The sequence below is a fragment of the Herpailurus yagouaroundi genome, unplaced genomic scaffold (assembly GCF_014898765.1).
Source record: "Herpailurus yagouaroundi ecotype Mexico unplaced genomic scaffold, PumYag 187, whole genome shotgun sequence".
Classification (NCBI taxonomy): domain Eukaryota; kingdom Metazoa; phylum Chordata; class Mammalia; order Carnivora; family Felidae; genus Herpailurus; species Herpailurus yagouaroundi.
Genome location: NW_024412418.1, coordinates 17,225,283 through 17,243,794, shown reverse-complemented (window position 1 = coordinate 17,243,794; position 18,512 = coordinate 17,225,283). Strand labels below are relative to the sequence as shown.

The 18,512-nt window shown below is 38.7% G+C and overlaps 1 protein-coding gene across 2 annotated transcripts in view; it reads left to right on the top strand.

The window, feature by feature from the left end:
- Positions 1–18,512, top strand: part of PDHX (pyruvate dehydrogenase complex component X) — a 73,728-nt gene that overhangs the window by 14,880 nt on the left and 40,336 nt on the right. For both annotated transcript variants that reach the window (XM_040495466.1, XM_040495467.1), the window contains exons 2-3: positions 2,405–2,485; positions 15,005–15,105. In XM_040495466.1, the coding sequence (XP_040351400.1) occupies positions 2,405–2,485; positions 15,005–15,105 (182 nt within the window). The remainder of the gene's footprint in view (positions 1–2,404; positions 2,486–15,004; positions 15,106–18,512) is intronic.

Sequence of the window (18,512 nt, the reverse complement as noted above, 5' to 3'; positions counted from 1 at the left end):
TTCTCAATGCCCGAATTCTTTAAGCCTAAGGTAGGGAAAGGGCTTATTGGGATATTTGACTGAAGATATGAAAAATGTTCACATGGACTTGCAGTGTCTGATTTGCTGTGTTTGAATTTCTGGGCGAAGAGACAGTGATTAATTAATGGTCTATATTTGTGAGGATCATCAATTAATGATGAGAGGTAGTACCATGTAGTAGAGGATAGCCTTGAGGTTTAGGCAGAAAGAATTCGAATCCCTTAATCAATGGCTTGTAGTTTTCTCATTGATGAAATGGGCATATTGACTTAGAGTTTGGTTTGGACTCCACCATTGTTGGGGTATAAGGAGTGATAATTCTACTTTTCTGTCCTTAGAGTTTGGTGCCCATTGAGAGAGAGGCAAAAAAGTCAGATGGGGATCAAAGTAACAGTTTTAATGCTGGCGGTTTTGTTGTATTGGAGAATGTGACTTAGATCTGTGGCCCTCTACAGTTAGGCTTCTCAATATCACCCCATATTTTTTCTTAAATTTTTTTGATGTTTTATTTACTTTTGAGACAGAGAGAGACAGAGCGTGAGCAGGGGAGGGGCAGAGAGAGAGGGAGACACAGAATCCGAAGCAGGCTCCAGGCTCTGAGCTGTCAGCACAGAGCCCGACGCCGAAGTCGGAAGCTTAACCTACTGAGCCACCCAGTCGCCCCAGTATCACCCCATATTTAGACTTTGGGCTTTCGTTTGAGGAGAGTTCAAACACACAAACACACATACCTGAATTGCTTCCTCACACCCAGTGGACCCTGATGGCAGAAACAGAGGTAGGCCTGCTCTCTGTCTTTGAAAGGCATGTGCATTTATGCCTAGCACAGGAAGCACTGAAAGAAAAATGCAAGTTCCCCTAAGGAAGGCAATTCTTAGATAAAATGAGGAAGAAGCTGAGGCAGGTATGTGGGCTTGGTGGAGAGAGGACAGAAACTTCCCTCCAAATGGTTCAGAGATGGAACTCCTTTACCATGAAGCTATAGGAACTTTCCCCTTGAATTCACAGTAAATTATTAGTTTCCCAAAGGATATATTTAATATTTAACCTCCTTTAACATTAGTGTTCAGTTCCCTTGCTTTTAACCCTAAAACATCAATGTGGGGGGGGGGTGAAAAAAGAAGGAGCCCTTTTCTGTGCTCTTCCTGATTTGAAATATTACATGTGCTATATAGTGTTTTGCTTTTTGGGGTCAGAAAGTTGAATAATCTGAGGATAGAATAGGTTCTGTGGAAGGTTTCAGGGAATGTAATTTCTTACCATGGCTACTGCTGATAGCTGGAATATGCTGTTAACTGTTTTATTAGTATAAACTTTATGTGAACTTAATGTGTTGACTGTGTGCTCTTTGAGTGTGGTCCTGGACACTGGACAACTATTGGGAAAGCACATCTGGACAAATGTAGAGACTGTGAAACTGTGTCCCTTTTAGACTGTGAAGCTGTGCTTCACTGAATGGTGTACCTTTTGGGGTCCCTAGTTAAGTTGTGGTGGGGAACACAATCTGAGGTCGATTTAACCATGGAGGTTTGCTTGCCTGGTCATCTTTGACAAGGCAAATCTTGACTTTAGTGCTTACCAGTAAGAACCTTTGATTCTTGAATAGTGTGATAGGAGAGGGAACTAAAAAAGACAGTTTCTTAAAGTCTAATCTTGATTACTTTGTTGTAGGTTATGAGAACCCTAGTTTTTTTTTTCTTTTTTCTTTTTTTTGTTATTTATCTTTTCCTTTGATCATTTTACTTGTAAATATACATACATATATATGTACATGTGTATGTACATACATATATATATATATATGTTGCGGTAACAAACATGAAGGAGAAGGAGATGGAACATAAATCAACTTTTTTTTTTTGTTTTAATCTTATAAGCATCTGGTTTGAAAATACACAGAGAGGACTGGGGAACTATGAAAAACGAGTTGAAATATTCTGTAAGAGTGTTATTTAAAAAAATACATAAGAATTTTATGTTTCCATGCCATTTACTGGACCCTGAATTTGACCACTTGGGAGTCTTAAGTTTTGGAATATTTTCCTTCTCAAATTGAATTTGATTTTAGAGTATTTGGCCTTTTTATTGATGCCTCGTGAGGGTGCATTCTTTTTTTGTGACTAATCTTTTTTTTTTTTAATTTTTCAAAATGTTTATTTATTTTTGAGAGAGGGAGAGGCAGAGCATGAGTGGGGGAGGAGCAGAGAGAGAGAGAGGGAGACACAGAATCTGAAATAGGCTCCAGGCTCTGAGCTGCCAGCACAGAGCCTGACGCAGGGCTTGAACTCGGGAACAGCCAGATCATGATCTGAGCCGAAGTCAAACGCTTAACTTACTGAGCCACCCAGGCACCCCATCTAATATTTCTGTTTTTAAATTCCAGTTGATCCCATTAAGATACTGATGCCATCACTGTCTCCTACAATGGAAGAAGGAAATATTGTGAAATGGCTAAAAAAGGAAGGTAAGCAAGTACTCCACTAATGCCTTGTGTTATTTCATCATTTGGGGTTCTTTTCCAATCAGTTGTATTATACAATACATGAATTAAATCATGTCCTCCGCTCATTAACCTAAGTGTTTTTAGATAAAATTTTCCCATGGCAATATAATGTAGCAAAGGTTTTCTGATTCAGCCTGTATCTTTTCACAAGCAGAGAATGGCAAAATATTTTGGGGTTTTTGTTGTGTTTCAGTCCTTATACTTAGCTTTTAGTTTCAGCATCATAAATTTGTTGATCTCCTTATGTTAATCTGTGGCTTTATGATGATTCTGTGTGTGTGTGTGTGTGTGTGTGTGTGTGTGTGTGTTTTTCCTGAAGCTAAGCAAGTTGATTAAGAATGTCATTGGCAAGAACAAATAAGTAAGGATAATAAAGAAAGCTCCCAAAAGAAGAGAGTGGAGAAGGAGTCTAGCCCTGCTAGATAGTAAGTGTGTTATTATGCCTCTGTCATGCAGGGACATGGGGACAATTACTGTGAAGGCATCTGGAGAAGGAGACTTTATTTTTCTGGTGGCTGCTTTCTTTTCCTTTTTTTGCCCCTCTGGCCGCTGCCATGTGCGATGGTAGAAAACCTGCACCCACGCGGGTATTGACTGGGGGACAGCTTCTTTCAGCCATCTTTCCCTGTGCTTTACTTGGTCTGCAATACGTTAAAGTTTTGTGGAGGAAAGAGGATGTGTCTCCAGTCCCTATTAGAGGTTGTTAGACAGAGAAATGGACCAGATGAGTTCCCCGTAGCCATTACTATGCTTCAGCTTGAGAAATAGTGAACCAAATGTTAAAAACAGAAAGAGGGGAGCAGAATGGATGACATGGCTTGGGATGCTATGTCTGATTCCAGAGACCGGCCCTGGCAAGGACTTCTAGGATGTCTGTATGTGACTCAGTGGGCACAGATGTCATCCAGGCAAATGCTGGTATTGAGTGGTCTAGTCTGGTGCTTATATAAAATGGAACTGAGAGAATTTAGGTGATAGGCAGGAATTCAGAGTGTGACAGTTATGCTATGATTCCAGGACACTCCTGGTGTCACTTTTGTAAGTGATGACAGTTACGGGGATTGGGAAGAAGGCTACAAGTATTCACTTCTGAAACATAGCCAAATTGGCTTGAGAGTTTTGAGAGAAAACCCCCTTTCTTTGAGGGAGACTAGGAGTGCTAGGAAAGGCAATAAGATAGGTTACAGAATGGACCTCACGGCAGGAGCTTGGGACTATGGTTTGGGCCAATATGGAGGCTAGGAGGTATGGTACATTGAGGCTACCCAGATGACCATGACTGGTCTTGGCCGCGCTAGAGACCATGCTTGGTTGGAAGCATTACTTAATTCCGTTCCTTAGTGGGGAATATGTCTGCATTTTGATACTTCTCCTTCCCCCGTTATGACTAGCAGAGTAATTGGAACACACCTGCCAGTACGGTAAGTGGTTGATCAGTAAGTGTATTAGCAGAGGGAAGAGTAAGCTAAAAGCAGGCGGTGTGTCAGGGATCTAAGAGAGCTTTGCAGATGAGGTACTATTTGCCTTGGTCCTTGTAGAATACTGGGGTTTTATTTAAAAAAGACAGAAATAGGGGCGCCCTGTGGCTCAGTCGGTTGAGTGCCCGACTTCGGCTGAGGTCATGATCTCACGGTTCGTGGGTTCGGGCCCCATGTCAGGCTCTGTGGTGTCTGTTCGGAGCCTGGAGCCTGCTTCAGATTCTGTGTCTCCCTCTGTCTCTGCCCCTCCCCTGCTCATGCTCTGTCTCTCTCTGTCTCAAAAAAATAAATAAAAACACTAAAAAATAATAATAATAAAGAAATTTAAAAAACAGAAATAAACACAAAAGTGAGCAAGGACGTGGGTAATGTAAATGATTTGGCAAGACCTTGGAAGTGAGATATCACGACATATATTTTGGCAACAGCAGGTAGCTCAGGCTGCATTAAGGGTGCCGCGTGTGTGCGGTCAGATAGGTTATAGGAAGGAACATCGATACCAATCGTCAGTGTGGCAGTCTGGGAGGGTCCCTATCCTAAAGCCAAGGTATCCACACTTAGGGTTATTTTATAGGAAGTGGTTTCTGTATGCTTTTTTGAGCCTTGTTAGTAGCATTACACTGAACGGAGCGGGTCCTCACAGCGCTCTGGTATCAAGAGCAAACTATAGGTGATTTAAGAGCCCTCTTTGCCTGCTCACACTTGAAAAGTCAACCCTGAGGACTTTCGGTCAGTATGACTATCTAAAGAGATGGGGTAGGGCCTCTGCTCACTACTGGATGAAAAACTATAAGACAAATTTCTTAATGGTAAGTAGCGCTTAAATACAAGAAAAGGGAGTCATCAAATGCCCGCAGCATCCATAGTGGTCGGTGGGAGTTGAAGCCATGTGCCCCACTTGGCCTGAGCTGGAAGAAGAGTAAATGAGAGTGGGAACAGGTGTTTTTGAGCGGGGAGGAGGGAAGGAAGAGAAATCAAGAATTAGGTTTAGGCTTCGACGTGGTAAATTTGAGATGCTTATTAGACATTCAAGCAAAGATGTTGAATGGACAACTGGTTGTACGATTTGAAGTTCATGAGTGAAGTCATCAGCATATGGATGGAATTTAATGCCATATGATAACAGGCAAATTCATTTGTTTGACTTGATATGGAATAAGAATGCCTACTCCCTTGAAAATTTGCTCTCATAGGCATGTCCTCATGAGGCTTTGAGGTTCACATTTATAGTACTTGCATTTTCTGGAACTCACAGGCAGAGGTAAAGTGGTTCTGGGCTGATAATCTTCCTGGGTTACCTGGCAGAAGCCGTTATTCTGGAAGGACACAGCCTCCAATCCAAGCCATACAAGATTCCCAGATAAAGTCCCACTTACGAAGAGTTCACAGTCTCAAATTTAATATTGTACATGGAAGCAGTCTTTTCGGAGCAAGGGTCATGAGGCATAACAAGTCTCAGGACTAGATCTCCAAGGACTTAATTGGAATTATTAGATACATAGAGATGTGTGTTTGAAATGACTAAACATGTAAGAGAAGGAGTTGAAAATATGAAAAGAGACACTCTGCAGAATGTCTAGGCAGATCTGGAAAGGACAAACAGAACTTCTAAGAATGAAAAATATTGTCTCTAAAATTAGAAGAGAAAAACTCAAGGTTGGGTTGAAGTGTGACTGAGCAAAGAATTAGTGAACAGAAGTCTATCCTGAGAAGATTAGCTTACATGCAGCCCAGAGACATAAAGCAGTAGAAAATATGAACAAGACATTGAGACATGGGGAATAAGATGAAAATCATCCGGTAATCCAATAGCAGGAATTCTAGAAGGAGAAAAGAGAGAATGTAGTTTTCAAGGCAAAAGTAGCAGAGAATTTTCTAGAATTTGAGAAGGACATATATCACTAAATGAAAGAGCCAGTGCTTCATTAAGAAGCACTCTGAGCAATTGGCTCTGTGTGGCTGCTGTCTTTTAAAATAATTATCAGTATCTAAGAAAGATTCACCTTTATAAATAATGGAATCAATTGGCATCTATTTTTAGGTTTCTTGTTCCTGATGAATTACAGAGCTTTGGCTATTTCCACATTCAATATGACAGAGTGTTGGTGTCATTACATAATGATTCAGACACAGAACAGCCTTTTAGGGTTATTATAAAAAGATTAAATTTCTTCACATTTTGAGGCAACTAGATAAGAAGGATTCTTTGGAGCACATTTGTCTTTCAGACTTCTAGCTCACTGGCAATCTGGTAAGTTGTTCACATCCATTAGAGTATGGAGAGTGTGATGAAGAGCCAGGAGACATATGGTCTCATCATTCTGTTCTTTTTTCCTTTTGATTTTACAATGTGCCGTTTTCACATAGGAAGAGCCAGGATATGCTTTAAGCCCCTGGAGCATGTTTCCCTGAAGATTGCTCTTAAAATTGTGTTCCACCAACTGAAGAGAAATGTTTGTTTACTGATAGACTATAAATAATTGAGAGTAATCTTAATCTTTGGTCCAAAGATTCAGTAATTCGCTGTCTTCTTTTTCTAAGTTCCATGTTTATGATTTTTCTTTTAATTTTTTTTTTTAACGTTTATTATTTTTGGGACAGAGAGAGACAGAGCATGAACGGGGGAGGGGCAGAGAGAGAGGGAGACACAGAATCGGAAACAGGCTCCAGGCTCTGAGCCATCAGCCCAGAGCCCGACGCGGGGCTCGAACTCCCGGACCCCGAGATCGTGACCTGGCTGAAGTCGGACGCTTAACCGACTGCGCCACCCAGGCGCCCCTCCATGTTTATGATTTAATTGTGATCTTTTGAGTGTAACTTAAAACTTCATTAATGTTTATGTACTGTACACATGTGACTGTATTTCTAAGTATGTTTGGTGCTCGATACATTTATGATCACTTGGTTCAGTCATTCTGTATTAAAAACATATTCATGCATAAAACTTTATACCATTTTTTCTTATTAGCTGTGTTTTAAAAAAATTATCTTGAGATCTTTTTAATGCATGATCAGTGTTATTTAAAACAATGAGTTTAGACCTTCAGACATGAAGAGGACTGAATGTTTTTTCATACAAAAGAATAGTGTTTTGTCTAATTATAAATCTAGTTTATTTTTAAGCAAAGACTAATGATCTGATGACCTTTAATGGATAGTAGTTTGGTCTTACAAACCTATAATGTTTCTCTGAGACTAATTCACAACTATTATTACTAATGTCGTGGGGGTGTGTGAAGGGTGTGTGGGGTGTGTTTAAGCTAAGGCAGTGGAAAGAACTCTGGTCTGGGAATCACAGTTTGTCCTTTGGGGTTCCCACTCTGGCATGAAAATATCTGGGGGCGAGTTGAAGTAGTTGAAATCTAAGGAGTATCTCTAGCTTTAGAATTCTGTAATTCAATTTCATTTCGTTTTGTTGATGGATGTCTTGGAAATACTCAATAGCACATACATTTTTCCCATTGTTGATTGTTAGCTAGCCAAGCGGTTTCATAATGAGTATTAGAGTACTTAGTTTTAGTCTGGGATTATGTAAAGAGTATGCACTATAAAATTGGTAGAGAAGACACTTCAAAAGTGACAGGTAACACGTACAACGTCAGAATCTCTTGAAAGGTGAACTGAGCTGTAATTCCCCATCTATTTTACAGGTTTGTTACTTAGAAAAATGTGCTTCAGATATTTTCAGTTTAATTAACATGGATATAACTTATTTTTTGATCAGTTGAAATCAAATCTGTTAGAATAACAAAACCAAGAAAATATTCTCATCCCCCCCCCCTTTTGTGAGAGCATATTTGAGGGTGTGAAAGACATTGTTTTCTTTCTTGAGATATTTCAGAGTATGAACTGTCTCACAAAACACTGTGGAACAAAACTCGGTTGAGGTAGTAACAGGAAGTACTTCCTGAGCCACAGTGTCTGGAACATAGCGTGTGCCTCATCAGGGATGTCTCCTGCTGCCCCTCTTCATGTTATCCCTCAGAGACTGGCATTTCATGTGGACATTCCAGGGGATTATGACTATCTCAAATAGCTTTTATCTCACTAATGCAGAATATAAAATTCCAAAGTGAAACTGTTTTTGAAGGGGTTGATGACTGTTTGAAGTGTTATCACTAGGGCCCATTGCAGAGTTACACGGGTCCCTGGCTTCCGTACGAGAGCTCTGGTGTCTGTCATTTTTGGGGATTTGTATCCATGTTTGTGGTGCTAAAATGAAAAACTTTTGAAACATGCATTTCACAGATAGCTTCACCATTTTTTTCCAGGATACGACTATGTTAACAGCTTCATTGAGGCGTGATTTACACACCATAGATTTCACCTATTTCAAGTGCACAGTTCCATAATTTTTACTAAGTAGAAAGACGTGTGTGACCTCGCCAAAATCCAGTTTCAGAACATTTTTGTCACCCAAAAGATCCCTGGTGCCTGACTGCGTCCACTTCTTGCTTCCATCACTAGTGTGATCTGCTTTCTGGCTCTAAAATTTTGCCTTTCCTGAGCATTTCCTGTAGTAGAATCCTGTAATGTGTCGTCTGTCTTTTGTGACTGGTTTCTTCCATTTAGCATGATTTTGAGGTTCGTTCATGTTGTAGGCTGTTCCTTCCTTTTATTGCCGAACAGCATTCCGTCAGCACGCTTTTTTCATTTATTGTTAATATTTCTGTTATGTCGGAATTTTAGAATTGGGGGGTGCCCTTACTGATTACCGCTTTATTTAATAGAATTTTCTGTGGTGATGGAAATGTTATGTATCTGCACTGCCCCATATAGTGAGTGACCTCTAGGCACATGTGTGTTGAGCACTTGAAATCGGCCGTGTAATAAAATGTAAGAGGTCAGAAGGATGTGAAGGTTAATTTTGCCCAGACGTTTCCTTCTCTAACTGCTACTCACGCCTTTAGCCTTCAGGGCAGGACCTCCTCTGTTGGCCTAGGAGCCCAGTTGCCTGGGGTCTTTGGTCCTACAAATGTCTTTTTGGGTGTAACGAAGTGGAAAGGGTTGGCCAACTCTTGAGTAGGGCCCCCTCCTCTGTCTTCACACGCTGCTGGAAACACTGAGTGGATGGGATTGGCAAGGCCTGCTTGTTTGTACTCTTCAGTCAAATTAGGAACTTCTCGAAGCAGGTCTGTCTCATTTTATTATTATTATTTTTTACCATACTGTCTTGTATGTCATTTACATAGGGGCAGCTCGTAAGTATTTGTCGTGTAAACAATTGAATTATTTTGTTTCTAATCAGAGCTGCCATTCTGTTTCAGCTTAGCACTAAAAAGAGGGGTTTTTCTTTAATGTCCATATAGGTGTGATTTACTTGGTCTTACAGATAAAATCTAACTCTCCCCCACCACTACCACTATATACCCCTTTTAAATAAAGACTTGTGTTGCTAATTTGTGGCAGGACAGAATTCTTTTGTTAAAGCCAGAGGATGTGTTTAGTTCATAAACATCACCGTCGTGTTTGATCAAGACTCTACTTTATGCCCAGAATTTAAAAAGAGAAAGGGAGCCTCTCTATTCTGCAGTCCTCCGCTCCGGCAGCCGCCCATCTGGACAAAGGAACGGACGATGATGCTGGCTTCGGTGCTGGGGAGCGGCCCCCGGGCGGGCCTCTGCTCTGGCCCCTCCTGGGGCCCGCACTCTCGCTCCGGGCCCGCTCCACCTCGGCTGCTGACGTGCACCACAAGGAGATGGGGCAGGGACACACAGGAACACTGCAGAGCCACCATCTCCTGCAACCTGGCTGCTGAGGAGCTGTCTGTCACCTCACGCCATCCATGATGCTCTGTCCTGGCCTCTCAGCCTTCCCCTCTAGGATACAAGCTCTTTGTGGACAGAACCATGTCTTATTGTTGCGTTTCTACCCAGTGCTTAGTATAATGCCTTGTATACTGATGTTTGTTGAATGATCTGTTTGGAATGACAGAGCATAGGATAGGGAGTGAGGAGGAGTCCAGGTTCTTAATGGTTCTCAATAACATACCTAACGTTTTTATCTAAACGTGTCGTGAAGTGTTATTTGAAGATGTATTTGAAGCGTTAACCTAACATTTCCAGTTCCATGATCTTTTTTTTAAAGCAGCTACATATTCAAAACAAAACCGTTCTGAGAGTCAGAGAGATTAAGTAGTTTGGTCAAGATTACTCATTAAGTGTCAGAGCTTGGAATCAAACCTGTGTCTGAGTTGGAAAACTTCCTTGTAACTACTCTGCTTTGCAGCTTTTCTCAATTGTAGCACTAAATTGTTGATCAGGGCCCAAACGGAGGATACTTCGAATCATCATGGCTCGTTATTAGTCTCAAAATATTTTTCTGGCATTTACATTATGTTTGATTATTGATAACTCAAAGCTTAGCTTCATAAAATGAGGGGTAATGTGCCCTCATGTAATAATATGATGTTTTAAACTTTGCTGTGGTTTCTGAGGAAAGTTCGCCACATAGCGAATCGATCTTTTTCTGTTTCTTTCTATTTTGTCTCTCTTGGCATTCTCGTATAGCTAATATATATGTCTATGTTACGTGAATAGGTGTACATAAAATTAGAACACCGTAAAAAGGAAATAGGCTACCTGAGATGTTAAATGTTAGAAGCATGCTACAAATCAAATATTAGAACCAAATGAAATGTGAATGATAGTTTGATGTATACCTTATGATGACATGAGAACTTGTGAAATTATTGGAGTTTTGTCCTCAAGTATTTTAATCTCAAACTCATTATGTGTGAAGCACTAGCTGGAGTCCAGGGTAATGAAGTAGAATGTAAAACATTTAAGATGTGTCCTGTTCCTATCGTGAAGAAGCTCATAGTCTGGTAAATAGAGGAAAACCCGATCGAAAAAGAAAACAGTAGCAACATAACATTTTATGATGCAATTTGTGATGCATTTCAAATTAATTACAGCTGCTGTAGGAATTCAGGAATAGGAAGAAAGACATCTGAGTTGATCGATGGTTGATCTGTGGTTTTTAAAGGAATTTGCAATAGGTGAACGCAAGTAATAACATATCATTTTACTATTTTCCTATGGGCAGAATTTCTAGATGTCCAGAAGTATTTAATGGCCAGGTTGCCTAGTTCAACTGTTTTTTCCATGGTTACAGCAGAAACATACAAGGGTGTGATTTTTTTTTTTTTTCCTTTTGAAATACAATCTGTTTTAACTATGGAAACATCTGTCATTATAAAGAAGTGTGTAAGGTGATATAATCTGCTTTGTCTGTATGACATACAAGGTTCCTTTTTGGTCTGATTTCTGCTTACCTCACCAGCCTAATCTCTCATTGCTTCTCTCAGGTACTATTAGCCAGCTCCTCCAAAGTTTCCTGTTCTCTTTTGCCTCCTGGGCTTTGGGTATGTTGTGCCTTCTTGGATCACTGCCTCATTACTTGATTGTCTTCTCCTCATCTTTTCAGGCTTAGATTATATATATATATATATATATATATATATATATATATATATATACACATACACACACCTACAAACATGTATATAGTATACATAATGCACATGAATAATATACATAGTAATGTAAATCTGTATATATCTCCTTGGTTTAGGAAGCCTTTCACTTGCAAAAACTGAATTTGATACCCCTCCTGAATGTTCCTATAGCATTCTGACTTTACCTAATCCCCACCATAATTTCCAATTTGTCACTAGGTAGTAAGCAAGCTTCCTGAGCTCAGAAATCTTAACTGTTTTTCCCCACTGCTGTATCCTCAATGCCCTCATGCATTTGCAATAAATATTTGTTGAGTAGAAAAATCTCCTTAGGGTTAGGCCAGTCACCTTTCAGGTGTTTCATAAATACCATCTAACAGATATGTTTATTTCATTAAAAAAGTTGTATTGATGGTTCTGGACTGTTTTAACTGAAGATAATATAACCATCTATGTGAACATCTTGGAATACAGTGAAGTAGTGTCTGTACAGTGAACATATTCATCTTAGGGTTTTAGATTTTCCTTCATGTTCTTTTATGGAGTGTGCCTATTGATACTGCTATACCAGCTATTTTTGGTTTATGTGTGAGGGAATGTAGTTGTATGTTACATGCTTTTCTATACCTGTATTTTTATTGTGTTTTTGTTTTTAGGTCTGTCTCTTGTAAGCCACATTTCTCCAGGTTTTATTTTACTTTTATTCATTTTGATAATTTCTGCTGCTTTTAGTAGGTTGTTTTGATCCATTTACATTTATTACAATTACTGATATATTTGGACTTATTTCTACAATTTTTGTGTGTTGTTTTTTTCTTTTCATGTGTCTGCCTTCAATTGGATGAAGTTTTTACTTAATTTTTCCTCTGCTTTTTTAAATGCTGTAGATTATATTTCTGTATATTTTTTTGGTGTACACTATTAGGTATTTTGGGTACATATTTAATTAAATTTTGCCAATAAAGTCTAGAGTTAGTTAGCCTTTTTTTTTTTTTTTTGGCCTATTTAGGTCCGAGTTCTTAGCATGCTTTAACTATCAATGAAACATTCCCTTATCCAGCTTATTGTTTTTTAGAAGTTGAGTTTTACATTTTTTAAACCCTCAGAAATTAGCTTTTAAATGATTAATAGTTACCATTCTGTCAGTCTCTAGTAATTTGCTTTGTGTAGCCCATGGGTCCCCTCTGTGTCTATTTTTCTTCTTGATGAACTGCATTTTCTAATAGCTCATCAATAGGTGGTAAATATTCTTAGCCTTTATATGTCTAAAGAATCCTTTTCTTTTATTCGTGAATGATGGTTTGGCTGCATATAAAATTCTACAGTTCTTTTTCCCCAGCTTTTTGAAGATACTACTTTTTTGTCTTCTGACCTTTATTACAGCTTCTGAGAAGTGGGCTGTCATTCCATTGAAGTAATCCGTTTTTGGTTTTTTTGTCTTTTTTCTCTGATAGCTTTTAAGATTGTTTTTGGGGTACCTGGGTGGCTCTGTTGGTTGAGTGTCTGACTCTTGATTTCGACTCAGGTTATGATCTCATGATTCGTGAGATCAAGCCCTGCATGGGGCTCTATGCTGGCAGCATGGAGCCTATTTGGAATTCTCTCTCCCTCTCTCTCTGCCCCTCCCACCCTTTCTCTCTCTTTCTCTCACTCTCAAAATAAACTAAAAAAAAAAAAAAAAAAAAAAAAAAAGATTGTTTTTGTGTAGAATTTCATGACAGTGTATCTCATGTGGATTCATGTTTATATACAGTCTAATGCTCTTTTTCTGTTTGAATTTTTTTTTAGTGAGGCATAAATTGCATAAAGTATAAGCTCATTTAATTTTTACATACACATATATACCAGGTTACCGCTGCCTAGTCAAGATTCATAATATTTCTAGCAAGCTACAAGGCTCCCGGTGCCCCCTCCTAGTCCATACACCATAGGCTAAAATTACTCTATATTCGTTCAGAGCTCTTTCGTGTTGAGGATACATATTTCCTTTCCGTTGTAGGAAATTCTCAGCAATTGTCTTTTCATGTATTGCTTCTATACTCTTCCATTGGAAAATCCATTAGACGGACATTGCAGCCTCAATCTGTGTTGTGTCTCTTAAGTGCTCTCTTCTATTTTTAATCTTTTTCTCTGTCTGTATTAAGTTCCAAGTAGTTCCTTAATGCTACCTTTAATTCACTAATTCACTTCACTATGTCCAGTCTAGAGTACATCCCATTGATTGTTTCTATTTCAATGACTGTATTTTCATTTCCAAGATTTCTAATTAGTTCTTTCCTTCCTATGTGATATTACTTTGTTTCATTTCTGTACACTGTTTTTTATCTCTTGTTCTTGTGATGGGCCTTTTACCTTCATTTGTATTTCTGAGCATCCTCAAAATACTTATTTAAAAATCTTTGGCAGGCTGCACTAAATGAGTTGCATCTGAAATATTTTTTTTCAGTGATTGATTTTGTGGTTTTCTTTCTTAGCATTAAATTTCTTCAAATGTTTTGGAATTGCATTTTGTAATTTACTTTTCAGTGGAAGGCTTTTTGTTTGTGTTTCAATGTCTTCCTGCCCTCCCTTTCCCCACTCCCAGTCTAGGGATTTTGCTGCTGATATTGGAGATATTGGTAGGATGCAGTGATGGAGACAGAGGGGCGCTTGGCTCAGATCCTGGTACTAAGGCAGTGTTTTGTACCCCACCTCCTAGACTACTGCAGTTCTTTGTAAAGCCATAGTCCTAGTCAACATGTCTTCATTGCCCACTTAATCAGCCCCCTATTTTGAGTAAAGGCACTGATCCAGCCCTGGCTTTAAGGGGAGATTCTGATTTGCAAATCACTTCAGCAAATCACTTTTAGTTCTCTTTACTCCAAAGAAAACCACTGCATTCTCCCCGCTGATCACCCCCTCCACACAACACACACACCTGCTTCTGGGTCCAGAAACAGCAAGGCAGGTACTGCTCAACATTTTTGAGTTTCCATACTTTCTGTTGCACAGACGTGTTTCTTATTTGACCTCAGTTGTGTCTATGACATTGTCTCATTTTGTTTAATATACTTTATTTATGCTCTGCAGTGCCAACAGGGTTTCTGAACTCACCCTACAGTGTTAACCCAGAAGCGCTATTAATTGTAAAACTTTTCTCTTCATGGAATGATAGTCAAAATATATTAAAAAGAAAGGAATGGGTCTGGAATTGATTTGTTTGGAGGAGAACATGCATTCGTTACTATTGTCTCTAAAATGTAAACTTCATTTTTTAACATTTGCTCAGTAATCTTTTGTAATTGTCTTTTATTATAACAGATACAGTTTATGTCCATTATAGAGCTTTTGGAAAATACAGCAAACCATACATTTATACACACGTGCAAACACACACACACATATACAGTGAGAATTACTTGTAATTCTATAGCCCAGAGGTAGCTACCGAATATTTTGGTATTTATTATTTATGTTTTACTTAAGCACACTCCAGCCCACATACTAATATTCATATATTTAAAAAAAAAAAAAAAACAAAACAAACCCAGTCTTGTTTTGTAGGTGAAGCTGTGAGTGCTGGAGATGCCTTATGTGAAATAGAGACTGACAAAGCTGTGGTTACCTTAGATGCAAGTGATGATGGCATCTTGGCCAAAATAGTGGTAAGTTTATATTTTGATGTCTTCGACAGGATGAAGATCTCTTAAATGGGAAGTTCCTTGAATTAGAGTCACCCTTTATTTTTACCACTGTATTTACAGTGTTGTGTTATCTGTATGTACATAATACATTTTTAATTCAGATGTTTAAAATAGTTGAGTTTTAAGGTCTGATAATAGCCAGTGATGATCAGACAACATGGAAATATTTCAACCATGACAGTGGTACTCAGTGTTTTGGGTTTCTTCATAGAGAATGAGAAGCATTCTGGCCTGAGAAGAGAGAAGGCTCTTTGAGGTGGAATTTGAAGACAAAGCAATAGGTTAAAACTCAGCCCTCGCAGTTTCCTAGTTTGTAGTCAGTTAAACCAGAAAGAAGGAACGTGTTACTGTATCACACGAAATCAGGAAATCCTTTCTTCATCTGTCCCCAGGACTCCCAGGATTGGAAGTATGTAAAGTGACCATCTGTTCAGCTCCTGTTCTCCAGACAAGAATATCTTAAGTTGTCCAGTGCAGATTCTTGTCTATAGGTTTCATAGCCTCACTCAGTGGCCTGGTCCAACTCTGACTCATCCTTACAGTTTGGACATTTTTGCAATCATTTAAAAATATCTATGTAAAAAGATACATATGTGGTCTTTTTCACATACTTAAATATAGTTGAGTTGACAGTCTTGTCTATTGATAGTATATTTTCTGTTTCATGAGCTTTTTAATGATATATATATACTTGTGGGTTTAGCAAAACTGAAGTCATTTCCTTTGAGATCCCAATTTAAATAGATGCAGTAATTTTGAATATTCCTCTCTGGGCAATCTTTGCTTTATCGCTAATTTAAAGTATGGAGCTATGCCTTGAATACTGTAATGCTATTACTGGAAGTGGAAGCTATTAGTACAGACGTTCAATCAAAGTGTCTAGCAATAAAAGAAAGGTTAGTTAACAGAAGAAAACGTGGAATATCATGTAGCCATTAAAAATTGTTTCTAGAAAAAAATGTAATTTCTTTACATGTTATACATTAATAAAAATTTTTAAATTTTTTTGAAAAAACGCTTTTAAAATTGTATATGGGCAGGGGCGCCTGAGTGCCTCAGTTGGTTGAGCGTCTGACTTTGGCTCAGGTCATGATCTTGTGGTTCATGAGTTCGAGCCCAGCCGTCGGCCTTTCTGCTGTGAGCGCAGAGCCTGCTTCAGATCTTCTGTCTGCCTGTCTCTCTGCCCCTCCCCTGCTCCTGCTCTCTCTCTCAAAAATAAAACATTTTAAAAAATTTAAAAATTGTATATGGGCAGTGATTATAATCTTGTAGGACTTAAAAAAAATTTTTTTAAATGTTTATTTATTTTTGGGAGAGAGAAGGAGACAGGGATCCGAAATGGGCTCTGCACTGACAGTAGAGAGCCCAGTTGTGGAGCTCAAACCCACAAACCTTGAGATCGTGATCTGAGTTGAAGTCCGCCGCTTAACCGACTGAGCCACCCAGGTGCCCCAATCTTATAGGACTTTAAAGAAAAACATGCATGGAAAAGATTAAAGTGTTGTAAAAATGTCAGTCGTTTTTGGGGGATGGAACTAAGATCCTCCTACCCCATATTTTCTATTTTTCTTTATTGTCTAAATTTTCTATAATAGCTATATTGTTTTTATAATGAAATAGTAGCATTTTTGTGAAAATTAAAATAAAATGCTTAAAGCCTACTTAGGGTTACATGATATATTCACTGATGGAGTGTGTTTGTTTCTTCTAGAACATGTAATGATATGTTGTAACAGCTAAGAGTGTAGGCTCTGGAGTTAAACTGCTGCCTGATTCATATAGCTAATAAATTCTGCTAGTTATTAGTTATGTAATAGTTGGCAAATTCTTTAACCTCTCTGTGCCTTTTTCCTCGTAATGAGGATAATGACAATACTATCTACATTATGGATAGTAGTAGAGATTGAGATAATACATATATACTCATTACAAGACCTATTGCCCACCAAGTGTCAATATATATTGCTGTCTTCATCATTATTACAATTACTCACCCAGCTCTTGGTGACCATTAGCTCGCATGTCAGTCTGTTTTTTTACCTAATAATTTGTATTCGTTGTTCGCGACTGAATGGTTAGTATTCATTTGGGCCTCTGTAGTTTGGTACAGAGATGCCGCACATCTATTAGTAGTCCATTGTTGATGGGTTTTCAGTTCTGAGACACCAGCTCACCTCTGTTTTGGGCATGGATAGAACACCTTCCTTTGTACATTTTATCCAGAGGCTACACTTGGGAATGTTACAGTCTATTTAGATGTAGATCTATGTATAGTTTTCCATTCGTGTTTTCTACTAGAAACCTTTCCCCTTTTTTCTAGTCATTTATATGTTGCTTTTTACATTCTGATTATCAAACTTTCTTTACTTGTCATCTACAATATTAACAGCCACGTTAAAACACATTGTTGAAAATACTTCCTTGGAGGAAATATGAATGGAAAACTAAAATTTCTATACCTTCATAATAAGGAAAATATAAATATTCATACCAAAAGCATCCGACTTCGGCTCAGGTCATGATCTCATGGTCCGTGGGTTCGAGCTCCGTGTTGGGCTCTGTGCTGACAGCTCAGCGCCTGGAGCCCGCTTCAGATTCTGTCTCCCTCTCTCTGCCCCTCCCCCGTTCATGCTCGTGCTCTCTCTCTCTTTCTCTCTCTCTCTCTGTCTCTCTCAAAATAATAAATAAACATTAAAAAAATTAAAAAAAATAGTTTCTAACTAATTTATGCAGAGTTTGAAAAAGGAAAAAATTGCTTGAATTACAATATGTAACAAACCCGGCTACGTTTTATTGTGTATGCTTTTGGCAAGCTGTGTTCTTAGTCCTAGCTCTGGGTCCTTTGACTGTGAAAGTCTTTCAGAATTGATAGCTTTTCCCACTTAGCTGCTTTGTAATGCATTTCACATTGCTAACAGTGTTATAGGTCGGTAGTGCCTATGCATCTGGCCCCTAATGCTCCGAAAAGGTAGGGGGCCTAGTGGGAGTATGTGATTGATAAGGGCTTTAGCAGCACAAATGGCTACTTCCTTGCCAAAGAAAAGATTGTATGTATATTTTAGGGCCTTGTGGCTTTATTATTATTCCACATGCGTTTTGGGTAATAGGAATGGGAGTATATTCATGTCCTAATGTTCACAGTTTTCTGGTGAAAAAAATCAAGGTGATGTTACTGGGGATTTTTAGTCTTTCACCCTACTCCACCCTCAGCCCTCCCACCCTCCTGCCAGTTACACCTGTCTTTCACTGTGGAATAATTCTCATATGAGCAAATAATAAAATGATTTTAATAAGAATACATATAAGAGATCTTTACTTTCAGAGTCAAGGAGTTGGATGATTGATCTCATCAAAAGGCAAGTGATGAC